The sequence below is a fragment of the Anticarsia gemmatalis genome, chromosome 23 (genome assembly GCF_050436995.1).
Source record: "Anticarsia gemmatalis isolate Benzon Research Colony breed Stoneville strain chromosome 23, ilAntGemm2 primary, whole genome shotgun sequence".
NCBI classification, from domain to species: Eukaryota; Metazoa; Arthropoda; class Insecta; order Lepidoptera; family Erebidae; genus Anticarsia; species Anticarsia gemmatalis.
Window position 1 is genome coordinate 1,886,839 of NC_134767.1, and position 23,816 is coordinate 1,910,654.

General features: G+C 34.7%; 2 protein-coding genes across 7 annotated transcripts in view; one reads left to right on the top strand and one right to left on the bottom strand.

The window, feature by feature from the left end:
- The window catches only part of mim (missing-in-metastasis), a 206,923-nt gene that overhangs the window by 149,436 nt on the left and 33,671 nt on the right, over positions 1-23,816 (top strand). For 4 of the 5 annotated variants that reach the window (XM_076129824.1, XM_076129825.1, XM_076129826.1 and 1 more), the window contains exons 4-15: positions 11,964-12,048; positions 15,904-16,120; positions 16,572-16,688; positions 17,741-17,848; positions 18,504-18,654; positions 19,019-19,122; positions 19,634-19,723; positions 20,372-20,474; positions 20,907-20,999; positions 22,421-22,536; positions 23,061-23,175; positions 23,676-23,776. In XM_076129824.1, the coding sequence (XP_075985939.1) occupies positions 11,964-12,048; positions 15,904-16,120; positions 16,572-16,688; positions 17,741-17,848; positions 18,504-18,654; positions 19,019-19,122; positions 19,634-19,723; positions 20,372-20,474; positions 20,907-20,999; positions 22,421-22,536; positions 23,061-23,175; positions 23,676-23,776 (1,400 nt within the window). The remainder of the gene's footprint in view (positions 1-11,963; positions 12,049-15,903; positions 16,121-16,571; positions 16,689-17,740; positions 17,849-18,503; positions 18,655-19,018; positions 19,123-19,633; positions 19,724-20,371; positions 20,475-20,906; positions 21,000-22,420; positions 22,537-23,060; positions 23,176-23,675; positions 23,777-23,816) is intronic. The other variant, XM_076129827.1, reaches the window with a different exon arrangement.
- Positions 558-10,133, bottom strand: LOC142983211 (phenoloxidase-activating enzyme-like). 2 transcript variants are annotated; one of them, XM_076130104.1, is made up of 8 exons: positions 10,080-10,133; positions 4,586-4,746; positions 4,061-4,236; positions 3,566-3,723; positions 2,871-3,033; positions 1,991-2,196; positions 1,445-1,596; positions 558-1,169 (listed from the first exon to the last, which is right to left on the bottom strand). In XM_076130104.1, exons 1-8 carry the CDS (start codon positions 10,123-10,125, stop codon positions 921-923), a joined length of 1,311 nt encoding a protein of 436 aa, XP_075986219.1. In that variant the 5' UTR covers positions 10,126-10,133; the 3' UTR covers positions 558-920. The 2 variants fall into 2 exon arrangements, with proteins under 2 accessions (XP_075986219.1, XP_075986218.1); XM_076130103.1 differs by lacking the exon at positions 10,080-10,133 and adding an exon at positions 9,474-9,625.

Here is a 23,816-nt window from a genome sequence, read left to right on the forward strand (position 1 = left end):
TCTCCTCTTTAATAGTAAACTATCACTAACACATTTTACAAAAATACCTCTCAGGCTAGACTTGCTACTATCACCCTTATTTTTTTCAAAAATAGGGGACAATATTGTTTGCTATGTTTTTGGATATAAAGTAAAACCGGCTGCACCTCCAATGTCATTGACGGAGTGTCAAATATTTTTATGATGCAGAGCAGCTCTATAGGGAAAATATTTGTATAAATAGGTAGACTACTTTTCATATTTGTGAAATAGGTGTCAGAATGTCACCTACTAGATATATCGAGAATCATAAAAATTACACATCATATTGGCGATCTCTTCAAAAAAGGCCGTTTGTCACGGCGGTACCATGAATTTATAGCTTTTTCCATAGAGGTAGACTAAAAACTCCACTTAGTACGAATATACACACTCTGGTAAATGCTTAATAATAAAAACTTGAAATAAACCTTCGTATAAAACCAATATACCTTTTAATGCTGGGGATATACCCACTAAAATATCTTAAATCGTCAATTGATTACGGTCAGGTATTTTATAAATAAAGAACACGCAAATTTATATATAAGTATATTGTTAGTATCTTTATTGATACGAAAAATACAAAAATTCACAAAAATACACGAATCGTTGGTTTATTTTCTACCTAAAATCAATTGGATTATTGTGTTAATGCAAAACGGCTCGTTAAATACATTATTTTAATACAATCTTTATAGCGAATATTTGTAGGTATTTTATGTCATCAACATGTTTTGATAAGTACTTACGCTATGGTATGTGACTCATACTTCAACAAGTGGAAACGGGAAAATAAAAAATATCTGTTAAATGATTCAGTTAAGTTAAAATACATTTTTATTGTAACAAAAATGTATCAGAATTATCAATATGATACTGAAAAAAAAAAAACATAAGAATTAGGCTACGATATTACTTCTAATCCAAGAGATGTATTCGTAAACATTAGTATAAACTCCCGGTACGTTCTCCGAGCCGCAAGGAATTGGGCCAAAACTGACGACTCCAATGACTTCGTAAGTCCTCCCATTTTGATACATTAGAGGTCCTCCAGAGTCCCCTTTGCATGTGTCTTTGTCTTTTTCACCTCCCGCGCATAGTTGACCTTTCCATAATGTTACACTGGATCCGTATGCCCGTTGACATTTCTGCAAAGAAATATTTAATAAAAAATTTATAAGTACATTTTATAAAAGGACCCAAATTAAGCCCCTGTGTGACACCATAATTTTAAGCAGTAAGTTAATTTAAGTACTGATTATTATATCGAGTTTTGGATAGAATTAGTTGAGTTTTTTTTTGTTAGTATGTGTTATTAAATGTCGCAACAGATTAACTTGTATGAAGTCTTATTATTAAGTAAAATCATTGGATATGGTCTCAAAGGCCTTATCCTAGTCCAAAAAATAAATTGCAATAGTACCTCTTGTGTCACAAAAGGTAATTGAACGTGTAGTTTTATTGGACTGCTGTTTTGTACCACGCTGACGACTCCCCAGCCAGCCACAGACATGTTGAATGGTGTAGTTCGTAGAGTCATGTCTACAGACGGAAGACATATGGGGCGGATGAAATCTGCAGAAATAAAAGTGCAATTTTTAATATATTTATTTTATGATTTGTTTGCTTAATTCATGTAGTTTTTGTTATAGATATCTAAAAGAACAATAAGTAAATAGGTTTTTTGAACCCATTAGTGTCCCACTGCTGGGCAAGGTTCTCCTCCCAGACGGGGGGTGGGGGGACTGGCCAAGTGCGGCATATAATAAATACATAGTTAAGAAGACATTAGTTTTGTATAAAAATGTTCCATTTATTGGTGCTTGGTGAATAAAGAAGATGCTCCTAAAATATAATAAAACACCAACCGGTAAAACGCATACAAATCATCACTTATATACGGAAAGTCCCACGTGAGAAAAACAGAAACACAATATTCTTAAGATCGATAACTAAATTCGCTGTTTACCTGTAAAAGGTGCGCTTTGGGCCATTCGTATTAAAGCGATATCGTTCCTTCTCATAAACTGCCCAGTGCCGTACAGTTCGTGAGGTATTGTCTTCTCAATCGGCACTTTGATCGCTCCATCGGTGCAGTCTTCACCACCGCCGTCTACTGGTGCACAGTCGGGACCCTCGTGAGTAGTGTCGTATTCTCCCAGACGGACGAATTGCCTTCAAAGTTATTGATGATTGAAGTACTATCAGGCCGTTACAAAAGTGCGAACTACGTCATAATCAAAAGAATGAAATGAATTTGACAATGTGTAAGTGCGAGAGAGGGACTTCAATAAAATGACATAACTTATTTTGCACGTTTGAAATGGCCCGAGTATAGTTTTGCATTTTATTATTTACGTTACTTTGATTTGGTCCTGATTTAATTGTGTTGGTGATCACGTTTCAGCGCATTTAGATCATATTTGGATTTTAATGTTGTGTCCGACATTTGGTTTTTGATATATAAGAGAATAAAATATTGCCTTAGCTATAACAATCAACTTAATGCGTTAAACAATTATGTTGCTCACAACTGAGATGACCATTGACGACGCATTTGTATGATTATATTCATTTACTTATTAATTTATTATATGGTTTTTTAAACATCAGTGAGGTAAAAATCTTTGTATGTTTTCCTGTACCTAATGGTCACACAGGCTTGAGAAGCGCAGTTTGCACAGTAAAAACGCATCGTGCCGTGTTTTGATTGAGCAAACATCTTTCATTATAAATAGACCACATTAAAAAATAAGTAAATACTTAAGCCTATCTACCAAGGCCCATATTACAAGAAGTATTTCGATTATTTTCGATGTATAGAATACGTAGTAGCAGATTACACTTACGGTGTTCCTACAGACAACACTTCGCCAGTAACACAATGGGCAGCAGTGAGAACATATCTAGTGCTGATCAGAGCTCCACCACAAAGCAACTGCGGTGTCCTTTGTGTGACGTATTCGATTATTGCCATCCATGGATATTGGTCTACTGCTGCCGGTGCACCTCCTAAAAGTCAAGATCTTTTTATTAGGGAGAATTTTTTTCTTTTTTTAACCTATTACTGTTCCACTGCTGGACAAGGGTCTCCTCCCAAACAAAATTTTCTTCAGAAAATATGTCCATTTATTTTTAATTCTGCATTTGTATGATGTTTGTCTACTTTTCTTAATAACAATTACATGTAATGTAAACATTATTTTATAAATAACATAATATAATTAATTATTCATAACATACAAATTGATAATATCATTTAATTAACCTATTTGTGGCATAGTAATTGATAATATAAGTTAATTAATTAATAACATATTATAAATTCTTTCTTACTCCCGGTTTCCTGAGGTACATTTAGCGGTATTTTATCTTTTCAACAGCGTTTTTATATGAGTTTAAACGCCATTTAATAGATAAACTACCGCTAAATGTGCCTCAGAAACCGGAGGCTAATCGCGTAACATTTATTCCTATTTTAATACTTCTCTAAATGTACATCGCTTTTTCGTATTGGTTTTATCTTTCATTAAATTAAACTTACCAATAATTCTATCGCCACCAACATTAGCGTCGACTCCACAGGCTTCAGTCTTGGGGTCCGGCAGTAGATTAGATTCTGGATTCACACGGTCTTTTGATTCTTCAATAAACGTTGGTAGTGGACCGCAACACACACTGTACGTATCTGCACCAGCACATCTGACGATAAAGTACATTTTCATAAAAAAAACTTTACAAGTGATACTTGAAGGAAATAATGGCGAATATATGCTTAATTTGTCGTGACAAAAGTTTAATGAAGGTTTGTCTAATGCTAAAAATATGGCAATACTAAAGTAAGTAATACCTAGTCTTAACTAGATTGTTTTGAGTACTCAACGAAGATAAAGAAAAAAATTGTGCAATCCAATACGCTGCTTAATCCTTCTAGGGAATAAGGTTTGAAATGTTTGTGCTTATTGTATATAAAGTGTCTTCTATGAAATTTCTTACACATTGAATTTTGGTACTATCTGTGTCTTTATTGTATACTTGCATTAAATTCCTCGCGTATTGAATCTTTTGGTCCGATACTGGTGGCTTCATCAAATTTAATACATCTGGACACGAGTAGACACTGATACATTGTCCTTGGTTCCCTTCAGGAGTTAAACAAGGGGGTTTTGAAGTTGTAGTTGTCGCAGGTGGTGGTATTTCTACAGGACAGCACACCTATAATGTAAATAAACTTTATAAATGTCATCATCTGATTCAAAGGTGACGGATAACATGGCAAGACTAATGCATTTTTCTTTGCCATTTAAACATACATGATTTTTTTTACTATTCTTGATGTCATGTTAAGTCCACCATTTGCACTCATCGAGTAGCTATGTTTATACTCATCTGGTCGGTTATCCGTCCCACTTAAAAGAGTGAAGAAATAGAGAGTGTACCTGCAAATACACTATTAATATAAAGACCTGCTCGTTTGGCCGATTCAATGAAATTGGCTGCAGTAGACGAATTGACTAAGAGATTAATATTAAGTATCAGAATTGAGAATTCTCTTTATACTCACAGCAGGCGCAGTCCCTATAAAACCGCATTGCGATCTTCTCAACAGATCAATATCTTCTTGCGTCCTAGCTGGGTTGTTAAGAACGGCTAGTAACGATGCGCAGGTGTATATTGACTTGCATTCTCCTTGAACACCACCCACGGCGGCACATGGTCCCTGTTCTGGAAACAAGAGTAATGTTTGATTGATTTTGTTTGTGCTAAAATTTACTATACTCGGGCCATTGTAAAAGTGCGAACTACGACATAATCAAAAGGAATGTAGCAATGCGTAAGTGTGAGCGAGAGAGTCAATGAAACAACAACGAAGTTCGCATGTTTATAATGACTACTATAATAAATTAATCCAATATAATCAAATTGATTGTTACATAAAATCTTTTTTTGATTTATGTAAAATATTTATAAGATTAATTTCTACAATACACACCTTGTGATCTAAAATAGATTGAATCATTGTCTACCTCATTTCTTTGTGTTGACCAATTGGAGTTAAGTTTACTCTGGAATGCTAAATTCCCCGCCGAATTTTCTACGGTCAAATCAAACTACTGTTAATCCTAGATCAAAATAATGATGGTCAAACAAAATCACTTTGAATTTTAAATGTTTTTTTTTCGTATGTAGTAGTATGCAGAAGTTACTGCAACGCAGCCTCGTGAAACTGTTGCATGAATTTGTACAGTCGGTACTTTCGAGTATCGAAAGCTAGACATTTAAAATGTACTGCCAAAATAGTTCTCGCGACGCCCGTTAGAGGCGCTGATCAGATTTTCGTACAAAATTGCTCGACAGCTACCCGGGTTGGCGAAAGTCGATAGTCGTAGAGAATCGAGCTACTGTTGAGTTTAGTGGACAATTTTGTCATCTATACTAATATTATGAAGCTTAAGGGTTTGTTTGTTTGCGCTAATCTCAGGAACTACTGGTCCGATTTGAAAAAATCTTTAAGTATTAGATAGTCCATTTATCGAGGAAGGCTATAGGCTGTATATCATCACGCTACGACCAATAGGAGCAGAGTACTAGTAAAAATGTTACAAAAACGGGGAAAATTTTGACCCATTCTCTCTTTTGTGACGCAAGCGAAGTTGCGTGACTCAGCTAGTGCATAATATACACATGGATAGCCATACAATGTTAAGTTTATTACGCTTCTTCAAGTTCGTTGCAGACTTGAACTTGTAAATGTATGGTCAATGTAACTTGGTATCAGCTAGTTCAACCGGTTTAGATGATTGATGTCGATGTACTCTGAACTGTAGAGATATGCCAAGATTAAGGTCCAGTTTCACCGCCTATGGTCTTGTATAACTCATAAGCTATACAACAGATAAAGTGACGGCAAATGCATAAAAAACTAATGTACCTGATAAGCTTACTAATACTGAAATTATAATATTATGTGTTGTTTAATTCATTGGTATGTAAAACAGTAGTTTAATACGATTAAGAGTTCTAGTACACGCTATATAAACAAAAACCATAGCAAGAGAAGGCTCTTCGTCTCACGCATTTCTTGCCTATATTAATTTCATTTTCACGTTTTGTGCATCGGCTCGTTGCTATATTCAGGTACATAACACTACATGGCATTTACAAAACTGTAAAGTTTGAAACGGATGAGTGACGATGATTAAAACTGTAGATGAATAGCTAACTAGCTGACCCTCGCAACTTCGCTTGCGTCACATAAAGAAAGAATGGGTCAAAATTTTCCCCGTTTTTGTAACATGTTTCACTGCTGCTCTGCTCCTATTGCTCGTAGCGTGATGATATATAGCCTATAGCCTTCCTCGGTAAATGGGCTATGTAACACTGAAAGAATTTTTCAAATCAGACCAGTAGTTCCTGAGATTAGCGCGTTCAAACAAACAAACAAACTCTTCAGCTTTATAATATTAGTATAGATTATAATATTAGTATAGATTTTAACAAATGTGGGAGTTATTTAATCCAGCGTCCGGTTGATTAAAACAGTGACCTGATAAGTAAATCATTTCAAACAAGGAAATGTAATCTTTGACAAGTAAAGATAACCTTTGACATTAATGACAGATGTCAAATTCTGAGAAAATGTTATCATTGATTTGTCATATTTTAAGACTTGTATTGTTTTCAGTTTTGAAGCGACTTCATTTATTGTACTTAACTTTGTTTAAACTAATAAGTACAAATATTATAAAAGCGATAGTTTGGATGTGTGGAAAGATGTTTGTTACTCATGCCCGGTTTCTGAATACATTAAGCGGTAGTTTATCTATTCAATAGCGTTTATTTTATATGAGTTTTAACGCTATTGAATGGATAAACTACCACTAAATGGACCTCAGAAATCAGGGGTCAGTCACGCCAAAACTAGGGAATGGATTGTGATGAAATTTGATACACATATAGTTTATAACCTAAATTATCACATAGGAATTTTTACCCTGGGAAATCCTTACGCGGACGAAGTCTTAGACAAAAGTTATGTGACATTATACTTGTTTTGTTGTTGACAAACTCGAAATATAATTGTTTTTTCCTTTTGGGTTTTGTGATGCTCGTTCTATAATTATAAAAACTGATATTTATAACAGGTTTCTCTTGATTGCTTCTGCTTATAACTTGAATATCTTACGTATCTATATTTTAATGATATGGTATCAAAACTTGAACTTTTGTAATGTGTTTTTTTTGAACACGTAGTCTGCCACTTGCTTTGTTCGATCAAGGGTTTCAATATGTTTCTTGTATATTAAACGAGAGAGAACATTACTAAGTTATAATAAGAATTTTGCGATTGATATTTGAATAAGATGAATGGGGACTCTATCAAATAAATATTTCATACCTCTCTTTCCATGACACTTGTTATAAATCTAGGCACATTATTTTCACACTTTAAAGCACTCAAAACACTACAATGCATACAATTTGTACTCTATCTTAGTAATGTATTAAGTCTTTGACACGAAACAACATTTGGGGATATTCAAAAAAATGGTACACTGCTTGAATTTCGTATTCAAAATTTTAATGATACTCTAGGATATTATTTTGGATTAAATTTAAATAATCATAGTATCTAGTTTATAAAAACAAAGTTTTTTTTTCATACTCATTAAGATTAAAGGAGAAAAATGCTAAAAATTGGGGGTAGGGAAGCAGGAAGTGTCCATTTTGATACTAAACTTAAAATTGAGTATAAATGAAACAACACCGAATTCCATAAATTTTATATTTTTTCCTGGATAGAAAAAATATCTTTTAATTATTGGCGAATTACAATGGCGAAAAAGATGATATTATAATTAAATGCAATCAATTTTATCTCGGTTTTGTTACCATGGGGTCCAAAACGACAATTATTTTTTATGCTATTACCATAAAATGCTCCAGATCCCATCAGAAACTTGTAAAAAAAACGTTAAATATCAATAACTTTGGAACCAGAGCCCATATTTTTTCATAGGTTGAGGAGTTTTTCGTAAAATCGATAAAAATCTTAGAAATATTTGAGGGACAGTAACAAAACCGAAAGTAACAAAATCGTAAGGTTCAGTTTACATGATCCTATGGCATAATATTAAAGCACAACTAATTGTATGTTTCTACGAATTAAACATACATGCATTATTTACTTCTTAACACTTACAAATTATTCAACATAATATATTTTTATTGTTTTTATATCACAATTATTTATTTTATATATTTTTTTTATCACAGATTGCTCCAGAAGTTGCAGAATAGTTTAGCTGTAAATAAAAAAAAGAATTTATTAATTATAAATATACACATATCTCAAATAAATAATGATTAAACAATTATAAACATACAAATAATTCTAATCTCTAATGTAATTTTAACGTATTTTGTAATTAACAAGTAAAATATCAATATCGAAACACCAGCATGTAAGACTAGCTTTTTGACGTCGGTTTTGTTACTTTTTCGGTCCGACTATATGTTACCTTACGTATAGTAACAAAACCGAAGTAACATAATTAGCCCGTCGCACTTTCAAAAAAATAAATTAGTAATTCTATTTATTTTATGGTTAAATTATCAGCACCAAATTGTTTATTAAAACTAGTTCTTTTACATGAATGCAACCATATAAAACATGTATGGTACAGTTACAAATGAATTAGTTACAAACCTGACAGTAAATTTTGGTTCACTGCGGCTGCGCACACAACTCACTTCCACTGGCGACAAATAACACCGAAATTCTAGTTTTAAAAATTGCCGATCCTTTTCACATGTGTTGCAATATTAGAAAAATAAAACGAAGTACGTTTTAGTAAGAGATTTCCGCAAGAAATCGTGGTAACAAACCCGACATGTCCGGAAAGATCGAATTTCGGGGACAACAATAAATATTTTTTTATTCAATAAATATAACATTTTATTACATTTCTACTTCATTCGAATGAAGAAAAAGGTAATTTTAACCGAATTCACAAAAATATTTTGAGGTATTCGAGGAAATTTTACTTCAAAATTTAATTTTTAAGTTGTAGATTGCACTGGGGACAGGTCGAAATCGAGGGGTCTGGTGTGATAAAATCTAGTGTAAAAAATTCAGTTTTTACTCTATTCAAATAAATGAAACATAGAAAAGAAGAATATAAAATGCATTTTCCGTTAAAAATAAAATAAAAATTAATCATATTATACAACTTCGAGAAAAAATTTAGCAAGTCGAGGGACATGCCTAAATTATCGATGTGCCATTTTTTTGAATATCCCCATTTACGTCATCATTATCAATTAATGGCACATCTTAATTGGATTTTAAAACGTTCAACGTGAATTGTACTTTTAAAATCTTTGCTCTAGGGTCAATGCACCCTAGATAACACGTCAATGACAAAAATATGATCACAATAAACACTTACGTCCAGTTACTACAGCACATAAAGCGAAAACACATAAAACAGCCAAAGAATTCATCTTGAATCACATTAATACACGAACTCAATAAATATTAATACACGAACGCACAAATGAAGATTAATACACGAAGTTAAAATACGTCTTTTACGTCCAATAGATGATAGCAATATGAAATAGTTTGCGGTTTAATAATAAGATAACGATATTTTGATGCACTCCAGCACGAATTAATATGTTTTTATTGATTATAATTACTTTAAAATTGTTTTTTAAAAGTTTAGAAATAATTTATCAGTTTTTTTTTTCGATATCGATATACAAAGGTCAAAGGTTTTCTTTGGGGGAATAACTGCTATATTTATATGGACTTATTGACCTTTGAAATTATGATTTATGTAAATACAACGTAACAATACAGCTGTATTTACTATTATTTTATTTTATAAATAGTTTTCCTCTGTAGACTGCAACAAGTTATAAGTTAGTAAGTAAAATAGGGATTTAGTTTTTCTCTCTGGGATATTGACAATTAGTTAAGTGTGGGAATTAAAAATCGGTTTATTATTTACTAGATGCCGCCCGCGACTTCGTCCGTTGGAAAGCCCTACCTTGTGAATCCCGATCCCCCGGGAATTCCGGGATAAAAAGTAACATATGTGTTATTTTAGGTCTTCAGCTAACTACATACAAAATTTCATCGCAATCGGTTCAGTTGTCTTTGCGTGAAATATTCACAAACTTTCGCATTTATAATATAAGTAGGATTTTTATCTGCAGAGTCAGGCGTCACATTATGACTGCATAGAAAGATGACACGAAAATACCTAGAAAAAAATATATTGCTAACGAGTCTACTGTAGTCATATGTTTTGGAATTACCAAACGATTAATAATATAGACAACAGGATGCTTTTAAATCATAAAAATGTATTTCTACATTAGGTAATAACGTGATTTTGGAATTCCCAAGTTCGCGATTGTTATTGATTCGTACCTATCTAAGGAAGATGAAACCTACAAAGCTATTTAAAATGTGAAAAAATAAAATAAAATATGTTTGACTGAAATCTTCAGTAAAATAGCAAAAAAAGATATATATTATTTTATATTCGTTAGTAGCTCATGGATTATAAAAAAAAACCTTTATATTAAAAACCTTTACCGAGTCTAAAATACAATTTTACAAAAACAATTAGTCGAATTAGTTGAGCCGTTCTAGATTTTTGCGCTTACACATTTGTCGAGTCATTTTTATACATATACATATAAAAAGATTGTGTTCCTTTATCTAAAAATGCCTCATCAATGCCTTTTTCCTATAAGATTAGGCAGAAGCCAAAGAACGCCACTTGCTATGTCCTTTACAAAGCCATTTATTCACATTCAGTATGTATGTGAATAAACAAAATATTTTTTTATTGCATGCTTTGTTTTATAAATGATTATGTAATATTATTTTTTTTTAACTAGAGACAACACTTTCCTTAAAAATTATCCTCGTTAGTTTTTATGTATTAAAAAAACTTTATACTCTTGAATTCTTAGGTTATCATAATTATTGTAAAATATGTGATTTTTCCCATCTAATGGGTTTTACTGATCATAACTATTTAATTTAGACCCTATAGTTACATACAGGTATCATTTATTTTTATATTATTTTCCTCATAAAATATTTTGCGTAATAAAGGCTTTATAAAGTTATATTTTGGGAATTCACAACAATCTTTTGAATGAGATCCAAGTTAAAGTATTTTGATATTTTCCTTAACCCTTTGACCGCCACGGTCGGCTATACTCGACAAATCAGAAAGCGTTCACGACGCTTTTGTCGGCAAATGTTGACAAAAATATAGCGTCGTGAGCACGTTCTTATTTGTCGAGTATAGCCGACCGTGGCGGTCAAAGGGTTAATAATTTTCGAAAATCAGATGTGCCTACAGTAACTAATTTGTAATTGTTTACAACTTGTAATCAGAATTACTGATGAATATAGTTTTCCCATTTATTTGGCGGTATAATGATCTCATTAGAATTTAGTAGTACCTATATTTTATTATGATTAAGTGGAAATTAACTATGAAATGCGTTAGGTAGACCACATCATTCGTGTCTCACACTAAATATTATTCATCTTTGCCATTGCAAAGATGAATAATATTTAGGGTCTCAAGCAATAGGGGGTGGGGGGGGGGGGTCGCGGATATAATTCTGTGAGGCGTGCTAACACCAATATGCCTGTGACATGGCAGGCATGTGGCTTTCACTCTAGTTTTGTCCATTACATACATAAAACCACGCTTCTTACCATAGCGGAGTCAGAGACCAGAAAACGCCTCTTGGCACGATCCTTACAAACTTCCCTTAATTCATTCTGATCCATACATCTTGTCATACAGGACCACTGGTTGTTACTAGGCAACGGATTTTTTTTACAAGATATCACCTATATGGTAATAGTAAGGTATTAAACCATGGTTTCTTTGTTACAGGTGCTACGAAGGAGATAGGTACGGCTCTGACGCGCGTCTGTCTACGTCACCGCGCCATAGAGACAAGGATGAAGACTTTCATAAGGTGAGATCAACACTATTGACGTCAAGTCACGTCGTAGGACGATTATTGATGAGTAGGGAGATATGATGAATTTATTGAGCTTTTTCCTTAGGGGTTATAGAAAAGATATGTGGTGTTTGAGATCGTTTCTAGTTGCTTTAGCTCTGAATTGCTAAACGTATCTTAAATGCGATAAAAATTTGAAAAGTTATACCTAATTTGTTTCCCGATGTATCGACCAGAATCTTAAAACAAAATATGAAGTAAACTTCGTATGGCTAGACTAACATTCGACAAAATGAATATATAGGTATTACTTTTATAGTATTAGTTTTCCTTACTTTGGCACTATGGCCAAAAAATATATTTTAAAGCGATGCCAAGTAACTTATTAATTGTATTTCATCTATTCGTCAGTTTTTACGATCTTGCTCTTGTCTCATCAAATGTACCTATACATCCATATTAAATCAATGAGTACATAAAGTGACGTAAAAAATCAATAAAGGAAAACCGACAAAGGTAGTTAGTATTACTAACCACATATTTAGTCACACTATCATTATTGCTATTTAAATAAGATGTGATACGTTTATGAGTAATCTAAACAGGGGATCTTTTATGTCTAGATCACTTACGTCCTTATTACATTGATTATTGTTATTGTTACTGTTAGTTTTCCTTGATCATTAAATATATGTTTTAATGCTGTTATACGTACTGTTTGTGTGTAAAAATCTTCTAACAGGTATATAAAAATCAGGTGTTACAATTTTGTGGTCGATCATCTCAGAAACAGCTTGACCGAATTTGATGATTTGTTTGGTCTAAGATTGAGGTTGTAGGTTATTATTCTATACTTCTAAAGAAAAACGTTGATTGATTTTGATGTTGTTTTTGGGTCTATGAGCAATAAGATATTAATTCGCAACATAATTTACATACATTTCCTTAAAAAAATGTGGGGTTTTTTCTGTAACAGTCAAAAGTCAGTTTTTTGCTTGATCCGTGAACGCAAAACTACGATACTTACTATCGTAGTTTTTTATGATTTTGGACTTTGAAATGAACATCATCACGTTCGTAACTTGGGACAATTTTAATTCCAATTGCGCACTTCCTGGCACATTCCTGCATTAAAGACTGGAATACAATGTTATAAAAAGGTATTCCCGGTGTCCACCCCCTGCTTGTCCACCCCGGGTGGACAGAGACACAAATCTTTTAAAAAATTCTCGATGTCCACCCCTGGGGGACAGTGAGAATTAATTTTAAATAATTCCCGCTGGCCACCCCGGGTGGACTAAGACACGAGTTTCATATTACTACTCTCGATGTTCACCGCCGGTGGACAAATCCACTGTTTAAATAAACATTCTCAATGTCCACGCTTGCTGGAATTGAACACCGGATAAAAATACCTGTTAATATTATCCGGGGATTAACGCAATCATTTACCTTAATTCTGACGTAAATTATTACTCAAACCGGGAATCGGACTATGGACCTTGTATACTTAGACCGATGTATTTTGTGATTCATAACTTTTAAACATAGCCTGCACCCACGACCAGTATGTATATCACGAATCTCAGTTGACAACTAGTGCACGTTGATGGTTACTATTCGGTACATTACATTGCTGCATTGCCGTAAAGTGTTAATCACTATAATCTTACCAAAAAATCTATGTAAGTATAAACTATTTGAAAGCCACTATGTTGGCTTTCAAATAGTTTTCATCTGAGATACGAGCGCCGAAACGTCAGGAAATCAGCAGTAAAATGCGTGTTTGCGCTAATTCCCGTATTCTATTATAATTATGTAATTTGTGACTCATTCACAATAAACAAATAGTTTTCTTATGAATCGTTTTTAATTTAAACAACTTTATTCAAGACTGAAGGTAACTAATTGTTAATTGAACAGGTCATTCTCATTTGCATGTTAGTGATGATTTGTTTCTTGAAAACCATCTGTACTAGGGAAAAAACAGTGCACTTAATTCAATATGTTTTCTTACTAAATACATTTACAATTTAGATTAGTAGTGAGTTAGTGACAGATAACCTATCTGCTAAATGTATGAAAACAATCGTCAACATTCCACCTAGAAAGTTATGTGGTAGATACCCAGAAGTGGTGAAATCTGTAGTACGTAAAATTTTTGATCAGTCAGACCTGTGGAAGTTGGTAATTTCTATTTATTTAGTTGAAATTAAGTTGATGGTTTGCGAACAAAATATAGAACCCACAGATTTTGTATATTCACATAATACCTACTTTTAGAAGCCAAGCTACGAAGAAGGGTCCCTAATTGTTTTCCGAACATCTGAGTGTACAATTTCAAAAAAGGCACAACTCAAATTACAAAGACAAGTCATATGCCCTTATCGAAATGACGTATCAATTTAATTAAAATATTAATCATAATTCAATTATTTCTCAAAATCCCTTTGTATAGGGGAAAAACGTAAACATCAACTGGTTGAGTCAACTAAATACTCGTTGCACCGGTATTAAGAACAAGCTGAATAATTGCAAGTTCAACTTATGTGTAATAATAGCTCGCAGGTCGGTAAACTGTAGCTGTACTGCTGTAGTATTACATACTGACAACAACAGCTAGGATATGCATTTTGCGATTATATCACACGCGAATGAATCAGATAACTGAGAGGCAATTATCTACAACTATCGACTATTGAAGACAGCTAAGCTATCGACTGTATGTAAATATGATTAGCGCCTCTAGGAGGCGTCCTAGCGACTATTTTCAGTGCATTTTTTTTCTCGATACTGGATAATTAAAAAATAGAGAATTGTGCTACTGGTCTAATCATGTTCCCTTATAGCATCGAAAGTTTGAATTCCGGAGCAGTGAAGTTTTTCTGTCAAGAATATTTCGGTTATTTCATAGTAAATGGGAGTTAAAGGTGTATTGTTTTTCGTTATTTTCTTAAACCGATGCATAATAATATGTATTCCCTTTGCGGTGTTACAGAGATTTATTTATAGAAAAACAAACATCCGGCCATGTTGCTTCATATTGTTCCAGTCCTTGGCATTAATAGCTAAATACCAATGATTTATTCTTATACAATAAACTATGTATACACTTTCCCGTCCCACTTGGGAAATTACGGTTATCGGCAAAGCTAATTTCTTAGATAATTTTCCTTAAAAATAACCCGTAATAATATTTTTTTTATTAATAAAACATTACACCAGTCAATCTTATATCGCTGGGATTTACCAACATAAAAATACTGACTTAAATATTAGGGGCGAGGCGTTCAATTCTCTAGAAACCTCTAAATTAGCAACCTAGTTTTTGTAATTTCCGTATTTGATTAAAGAAACGGTTAGGCCATATTTTAATTAAGTTTTAATGGTTGGTATTTTCTTTGATGATAAAATACAGAATCCTGCAGAAACCATCAAGTCTTTACCTCTTAAAAGAAGCGATATCATAGCATTCGAATTATATTTATTTGCAGAAAATATGGTACAAGAGGTGGTTTACAAAATAAATTAGTTTCTATCACATACTAGCCGACCCGCGCAGCTTCGCTTGCGTCACATAAGAGAGAATGGGTCATAATTTTCCCCGTTTTTGTAACATTTTTAACTGGTACTCTGCTTCTATGGGTTGTAGCGTGATGATATATAGCCTATAGCCTTTCTCGATAAATGGGCTATTTAACACTGAAAGATTTTTTCAAATCGGTCCGTTAGTTCTTGAGATTAGCGCGTTCAAACAAACAAACAAACTCCTCAGCTTTATAATAACAGTATAGATTTTGTCATAATGTGGCTGACATGCAGATATTAAGCACGCATTAATAATATCGATATAATTATATTTAATTCCAGTGCACTAATGGACACACTAATAACTCCTCTATCTGAACGCGCGGACGAATGGCGCCGTGGTTCATGCGCTACCGGCGCGCTCAGCCGCGAACACGCTCGGGAGTGCAAGCGAGCCCGCGCCGAACTTCGTCGAAGAGTCACCGAAGCACAGCGACATGCTAGGAAGGCGAGGCGAGCGCCGCCCGATGCGAAGAGGAGGAATGAAGTCTGCATGCAGGTATGATGCTGTCAAATTGCCAACAGAATCACGTCTTTGTCTAAATCCTGTCAAATGATGTCAGTCTTGATTAGCATCATCCAGTCTATTGTAATTTTCAGTTCTAATTGATCAGTGAATCAATTCTATTGGTCCAAGTTAATCTGCTACCAACTTATTTCGGCCTCTTCTTTAATCTTCTTTAGTTTTAAGTCAAAGTGACCAGCCCATAATACTGTTTACTATACTACAGAATCTACTAGGATCTCATTCTATGTATGATGATGAAGATTCTTTGTATGATGCTATAGTGCATCATGATATTTTGCATAGATGCATATTATATTATGTTTTAAAGCATATTCAATCATGTTAATCCATTTGTTCTTTTTTTAGGACTTTTTCTCTTGGGCAAATATTATTAAGGTTTGGTTTTGATCTGGCGTTATTGACCATGTGTCTATTTGTCCAGGACATACAAGAGCGCAAGCAGCAGCTCGAGGAAATGGAAGAGAAAGCAGTGAAGGCGGCACTCATTGAAGAGCGAAGCCGCTTCTGTCACTTCGTGTCACTGCTCAACCCAGTAGTGGTACGTATACAAGAGCTCTTCAAAGAGACCGTTTAAGTAACACGAATAATCTGACAAAAACAAATAAAATGCTTATAGGATACAGTCACTTTTTTGCAAAATATGTAATGGTGGTACAATTAGAGGTGTAGTAGTAATTTGTTAGCCAGTTTTTTCGATTAGCAAATGCATCCACCACAACTTTGCAAAAGTTAGCTATGAATAAAGTTTTTGACCAATAATAATTGAATATTTCAACAAAAAAGCTAGCTATTGCTAAGTCAAGCCAAATCCCATATCTATAATTAGACAACGTAATTTTAATCCATTAGAAAGAATACTATTTAAAAAATGCATCAGAATAATGTCTCTAAAGCAAACTCAGTAAAGACAAACTTCAGTAATAATTTAAACAGTCTCCAGCAAAGCTTTCTGTAATGTCGTAAAAACATGTCATTTGCATTGCTAAGTCCTAGGAACGTGAAGTCTCGAGTTAATTATGTTTGTGCATCTGAAGTTTGACCTGATTGCATTCATGACTCTTTGACTGAAATGTTCGACTACGTTTGATGCAAGTTAATGGAGATGATTAATTAAATCGTTGCGGCTAGATAGTATAGTTTCGCCAGGAACTTCGCGTGTTAGTTTTCCCGCTTTATGACATTATTTATTGCGTTTCTCAGTTGTCCTAGTGTCATGTTATATAGACTATATAAAAAGATTATTTCACACGAAAATATTTGTAATTAGTGATTCCCGAGATTAAAGTTTTCTAACAGGCTACTCTATACTCGTAGAACTAACGGAATACTGTCATATTCTTCTCTCTTGTCTCTGCATCAAACACTCCTTTCTTCTCTCTCTTTCCCTTCCTATTTCTTAGTTCTACATGTCGTGGAGTCAACTGTGCTGATCCTTTTTTTTCTTTGATTTACTTCTCTTCTCGGTATTCTTCTATTCGCCAATGCACTGCAGGCTTTCGTCTCGTCTTTCTTCTTTTTTAATTTTCATAAACACTTCTACGATGGTTCATGTTCTGATGTTGTTTCTAAGCGAGACTTGTAATGTTTCAGGAGTCTGAAGTGGCGATGCTAGCCGAAGTGGGCCACTTACAAGAAGGCAGTGAGCAACTGATCAGACACACAGCCGAGCCCAGGACATTGCCTGCAGCTAGTTTACAGGTAACTTTATACTTTGCTCATAAAATATTTTTAATGTTAGTGTTTTATTTTGAATGAGGATATTGTTCGAGCTGTTGTCTACTAAAATAACAGTCGTTAAGCCATGTCAAAGGCCTCTCGGGCGGCTAGAACAACTTTGTCACTAGGTTGACATCATACGACAAACAACAACAGCAATTCAGAATATTTAATTTTTCATTGAGGATAATGTATCATTTTATTTAACTACAGGCAGATTGCCATAACACCCGTTGAGCCTTGACCGTTTGGCATCTTTAATAATTTTGACACTAGGTTGATGCGAAAAAGTAAAGTTCATATCCCAAGATGATTGCAGACTTTGTAAAATTGTGCTGTTTCGTTTCAATGTCAATCAAGCATTTATCGCTTCAAGTTTTAAAACAGGCTTTGCCACAATTCAAAAATTGAATTGAATTGGCAACTATCCCACCATACTGCAAAGTTATCTTGTAATTTAGATAATTTGCAAGAAGTCATATGAACATATCAATCAATATTGTTTCTTAAATATATAAAACTCTTCCGTGACTGAGTGACTGATTGACACAAAAGGAGGGGTGGATTTTTTGGAAATCCCCTACTCCCCCCCAGGAAGGTAAAAGATAGAGGTAATAAATATAACTTGTCTTTCCAGGTGATTTGCGATGTAAAGTCGTGCTACAGCGGGTGGGCGGAGAGCGGCTCGGCGCCGCACTCGCCGTCGGCGTCGTCCCGCCTCGGCAGCCGCAAGTCTTCCCTCACGTCTATATCCTCGCTCAACAGCCAGTGCTCCGACCATCAACACGGTACACAGCACTCATTTAATATCTTCCAACTTAAAAAATTAAATGCAGTCCTTTTACTGGGCAAGCCCTACTGCAATGCCCGGAGTGGTTTGGGAAATAAGTATGCCTTAAAGAACTGTTCAAAAGAGTTTTCTGTCATACAAACTTTTCTATTGTAAAGTCATTCATTTACTAAATTATCATAGCTGCCTTTTAATATTCTATTTTGGTGTTTAAGTAGATACTACCGTGTCCCCACCGGTGGTAGTCTAATATAAATAATATAAACTAGACCGTTACATATGTAAAGTTTGCTTATCTATCTTCCTTTGGTTTGTGTATTTATGGTTTAGGCGCCTTCATAACTAAGAAGTATAATTTGCAGGTGTATCAGGCTCGACAGTGAGCTGTTCAACTCCGATATCGAACGCATCATCCGCCGGTACCATTCCGGCGCCCACCAGCGAGTCACAACACTGTCTTTCACAGGTACAATACAATGCTTTGTCATATTACTAAAAGCATAGATATAAGTATGTAGATGCATATTGCAGTAGATTGTTTTAGAAACGTCACCAAAGTTTTTTATTTTATCAGATTTCTGTGTGTTAGTTTTTGAAGTCGTAAATAGTATTTGATATTTGAAGGTTTACGGTACCTTATGCTTCCGGAGGTTTCGGTAAGTCCACCACCAGTGTAACTCGGTCAAACGACGTGTAATAAATAAGATAATAATATCATAAATCTTCAAATATCAATCGTGTATAGGACCCATTTAGGGTTTGTATTATATTATTCTTATTAGTTAAATTTTTGTCATTCAAAACCAAGTTCATAAATTCGTATGTTCCTTTTGGCCTTATTTAAGCTTTATAAGATAATTCTTTTGGTTTATTTTGCAACTTTTACGTGATCATTTTTAAAAATAATTATTTTGCTTATTTTTGTATGATTTCTGCTTATATTTTTCGCTTGACATTATTATTTTCCGCTCCGCTAGTCCACATTCCGGCTGGCTAGTGTGTGCAGCGCTGACTCCGGGTTCCGTTCCCAGGACGCGCTCCTACGACGCTCGCTCTACGTTGACAATGTAAAGTTATGTTTTATTTTGCTAACTGACGGTTTTACCACTTATAGATAGACTAACTAGTAGATAAAGTGCTAAAAGCGTTTAAAAATTAAATAAATTTCGAAATAAATATGTGAATACTAGGAATAACTCTACCTATTAAAAAAAATCGAAAGAATTTTATAAGTTAACTAATTATTTTTTAGAGGTGGTAAAACCGGCGGTAATTTTATTTTTTTGCTTCTTTGTAGTACCTATTAATTTATTTTTTTTGTACTATTTTGTATTTTTTTATAATGAGGTGATGTGTGATATTAAGATCTGAAGAGGGAAAAGAGTATAACAATAAGTAAGACGTGACAGTCAAAAAAGATGTAACGTTAAACTATGTTGTCTATTTAAGCTGTATATAATATCTTATGCGTACAGCTTAAATAGACAGCATCTATTTTGTATATATGTCAGCATTTCTAATTTATTTCTAAAAAAATATTGGGTTAGTTAAGTAGTAGTTAGTTGGTTGAGTATATTTTTGTGAATAAGTATATTCACAATAATATATACCTCGCAAATTAGATCATGTAGTATAAGAATGTGTCTCTTCGGTAATACTTTAAAAAATAGATTATTAGGTAGGTATTATAACATTGTTTTGTGTATGTATTCCAGGGTTCCGACAATCAGAGCGTAAGCAGCGAATGTATAACTCAAGCGAAGAGTAACATCGAAGACGAACACGATGGTGATGAACATGACGTCATCAGTAACGCAGGTATGACAACACCCTTATAATAATGTTATGTAGTTAAGAGAAAATAATGACTGACTGACTGACTAAATTGGCTTACCGACTTACTGACCGATTGGCTCACTGACTCACTCACTTACTGACCGAACTAGAGAATTCACTTGGAGTAAAAATATTGTTTGGGGAACATGGTGGCAGAAGTCATAATTTATAGAAAGTATACATGCATTTTTTTAACTCCATAAAAATAGCTAATGGTTTCTCTACTAGAAAAGAGAAACACTTATGGAGAAAACCCTCAGTTTCTGAAGCCCGTTAACAATTTCGCTAAAATTTTATAGCTTAAACGGTTAAACAAATTTCCGAACAGGAAAAGGGTAAGAATAGGAAAATCGAATAGATTTTTTATATGTAATGTTTAGTTTGTTGTTCATATTATGTTGTATTTTGTTCCAGCATCAGCCACTTGGCCAGATTTGAAAGACACAGCGCAATTCGAGAGGGCAGCCTCTGCTATCATGGGTGGAAGACCACACACTATTTCTGCTGGTATGTTTTGTTATACTTTTCAAAATTCCTACAAATACTCAATAGGGACTGATAGCTATTTGTGCTTGCCAGAATCGCAAAAAATGGCAGCATCTTTTGGCGCGGTCATTCAATGGATGGATCGTCTAATATTGGCTCAGTTCTGTTAAATTTCCGTCCCGGCTGTAGTCAATATTAACACAGCATGAATCTAAGTTAATCTCTGTAATGGTCGCTAAGTATCTTATCTTATCTTTGGGGGTGGGGGTGCCAGTTAATGCCTGGCTGACACTTCGACCATTCCTGATCCTTTGCGTCACCCCCTCCTTGCTACTTTTAGACGTTGGGGGGCAGGGCAAAACTTATCAGTTTTGCTATGCACCCCACCGGAAGCAGCCTGTAGTCTTCTGGTTTCGGGTAGCCGCATCCTAGAAGATCCATTCTTTTTCTTCCTAAAGCATCACACTCGCACAGTATGTGTTTCATAGTTTCTGCTTCTTCATTGCAGTGCCTGCAATTAGGGTCATCTACGGCTCCTATCTTATTTAGCATGTAGTTCGTGCCGTAGTGACCTGTGAAAGCACCTAGTATTTTCTTGATGCTGTCTTTGCTGAGGTTTTTTAGGTTATTACTCCAGCTTTTGTTGACGTTGTTTATGAACATTTTCGAATGGGTTAGTCCAGATATGGCTTTCCATTCTTTCAGATGCTGGTCCCTGGTGAAGTTGGTTATGGCCAGTTTGACTGTCGCATCAGGCAGTCCAATTATTGGTTCTGGACCTATTGGGAGTGATTCTGATCCTTTCCGTGCAAGTTCATCAGCTTTCTCATTCCCATCTATGCCAGCGTGGCCTGGTACCCAAACTAGCCTAACTTTGTTGGTTCGGCCTACCTTGTTCAGGTTCTTTATGCAATTCAGTACAAGTCCCGAATTGACCTTAAAACAGCAGAGAGCTTTAATAGCTGCTTGACTGTCGCTGAGTATATAAATGTCGCGATTTTTTGTATCTCGTTTTATAATCTCTTGGGTGCATTCGATGATTGCGTGTACTTCTGCTTGGAAGACTGAAGCATATCTGCCTAGTCTAGTACTTATGCTGCAGTCCTCCGAGTGGACGCCTGCTCCTGTGCCGTTCTGCATTTTGGAGCCATCGGTGTACCATATCTGTCTCGATTTTGTTTGTGTGTAGAGACCTTGACTCCATTCTTCTCTCGTCGGAATCGTCATCTTAAAGTTTCTGTGAGTGACTAGTATGGTCGCTAAGTAGCTTTAAACTCTTTGATATTTCCATCACTAACTTCAAGAAAATTAAAATCTGTCGTTCTACTGCTGGGCAAGGGTCTATTGCCTGTTTTGCTCATCCAATTGATCCTTCATCTGCTGTACTTACTTATTATCAGATTTATTTCCAAACAGTTTTAAATATAAATATTTTGTTACAGCATACGAGCGCGGTCACCCGCGGCCCGCGCTCAGCGTGCACACGTTCACGCACTCCGAGCACGAGGTGTCGCAGCCGCGGGAGAGTGGCATCTACGCCAGACCTCCGCTGCCGACTGTGAGTAACAAACTTTATAAATACACTGTTTTACTGTTTAAAATATTTACCTGTGTCAAAGACTTATTAACTCCCGGTTTATGAGGTATATACATTGAGCGGTAGTTTATCTATTCAATAGCGTTTAAGCTCATATAAATATAATATTAAAATTTAGTGGTAGTTTATCTATTAAATAGCGCTTAAGTTTGTATAAACATGACAGTTTGAATAAATAAACTATGGCTAAATGTGCCTCAGAAACCGGGTATAAATTTATATAGTTTTATGCAAAGTGTAAGTGTATTATATGTGATTTGTTGCTATATTCATGAAAATAGGCGTTATAAACAATCTTTTTCTTGGTGATATGGTAGGTGTAGGTTAGTGATCAAACTTTTCCTCAAACTGTAGAACTTTTCTTGTTATTTAAAACAATGGGATAAATAACTTACACTGGAAACCAAATTAGCATGTTTTGTGGGCCATGCTATATTATTCCCTTTAAGCAAATAAATGTTAAGCTTAAATAATGTTTGTTGTAGCGATGCTCATCCCTGGAGCGTCCATCAGTACCGAGCAAGTCGGGTAACGCGAACACGTGCCAGCAAGAGTTCAAGCCGACCAAGCCTTCGTCTTTGCCGCCACATCTTACTAAAGGTAAATCTTCTTCTGTCACTCCTATCAACTACAACAAATATAACTATCGGCGATAAGGCTAGGTCTAAGAAAAATATGCAAAGTGCCTGACCCACGCACGTGTTTTGTATTGTCATATATACTATTACTTGGTTGAGAAACAATTTGCTTAAAACCATATAATATGTAATCAGAAAATCTCGCAATTTTGTCTTCATTAAAAAGATTCCTTCTACCTGGGTCAAACCTTCTCATAACAGCTGGGTAAAATATTGGCAATTTAGAGCCCGTTCAAATGCCTTAAAAAAACCCATTATTGTCCCACTTTTGGGCAAAGATCTCCTCCCGTATTGAGGGAGGTGTTAGGCCTTGAGTGCACCACGCTGGCCAAGTGCGGGTTCGGTTCTCAAAAAGTACATCAATTCTGGATTTGTCAAGAATTAGTTATTTTCTCGATATTTTATCTGCCATATCGACTATTTTTGGAGGTTTGTTAAATATCATGTGTGTTTGTTCAACAGAGATGCCACAAGCGTTGTATGTAAACATGTCGGAGCTGGCGACTCTGGCCGCCTCACGCGCCCAACAACATAACGCTGAACATCAACCGCAACAAGAGAAGGTACGTTTTTATATAACATGGTGTTGAATATTATGAATAA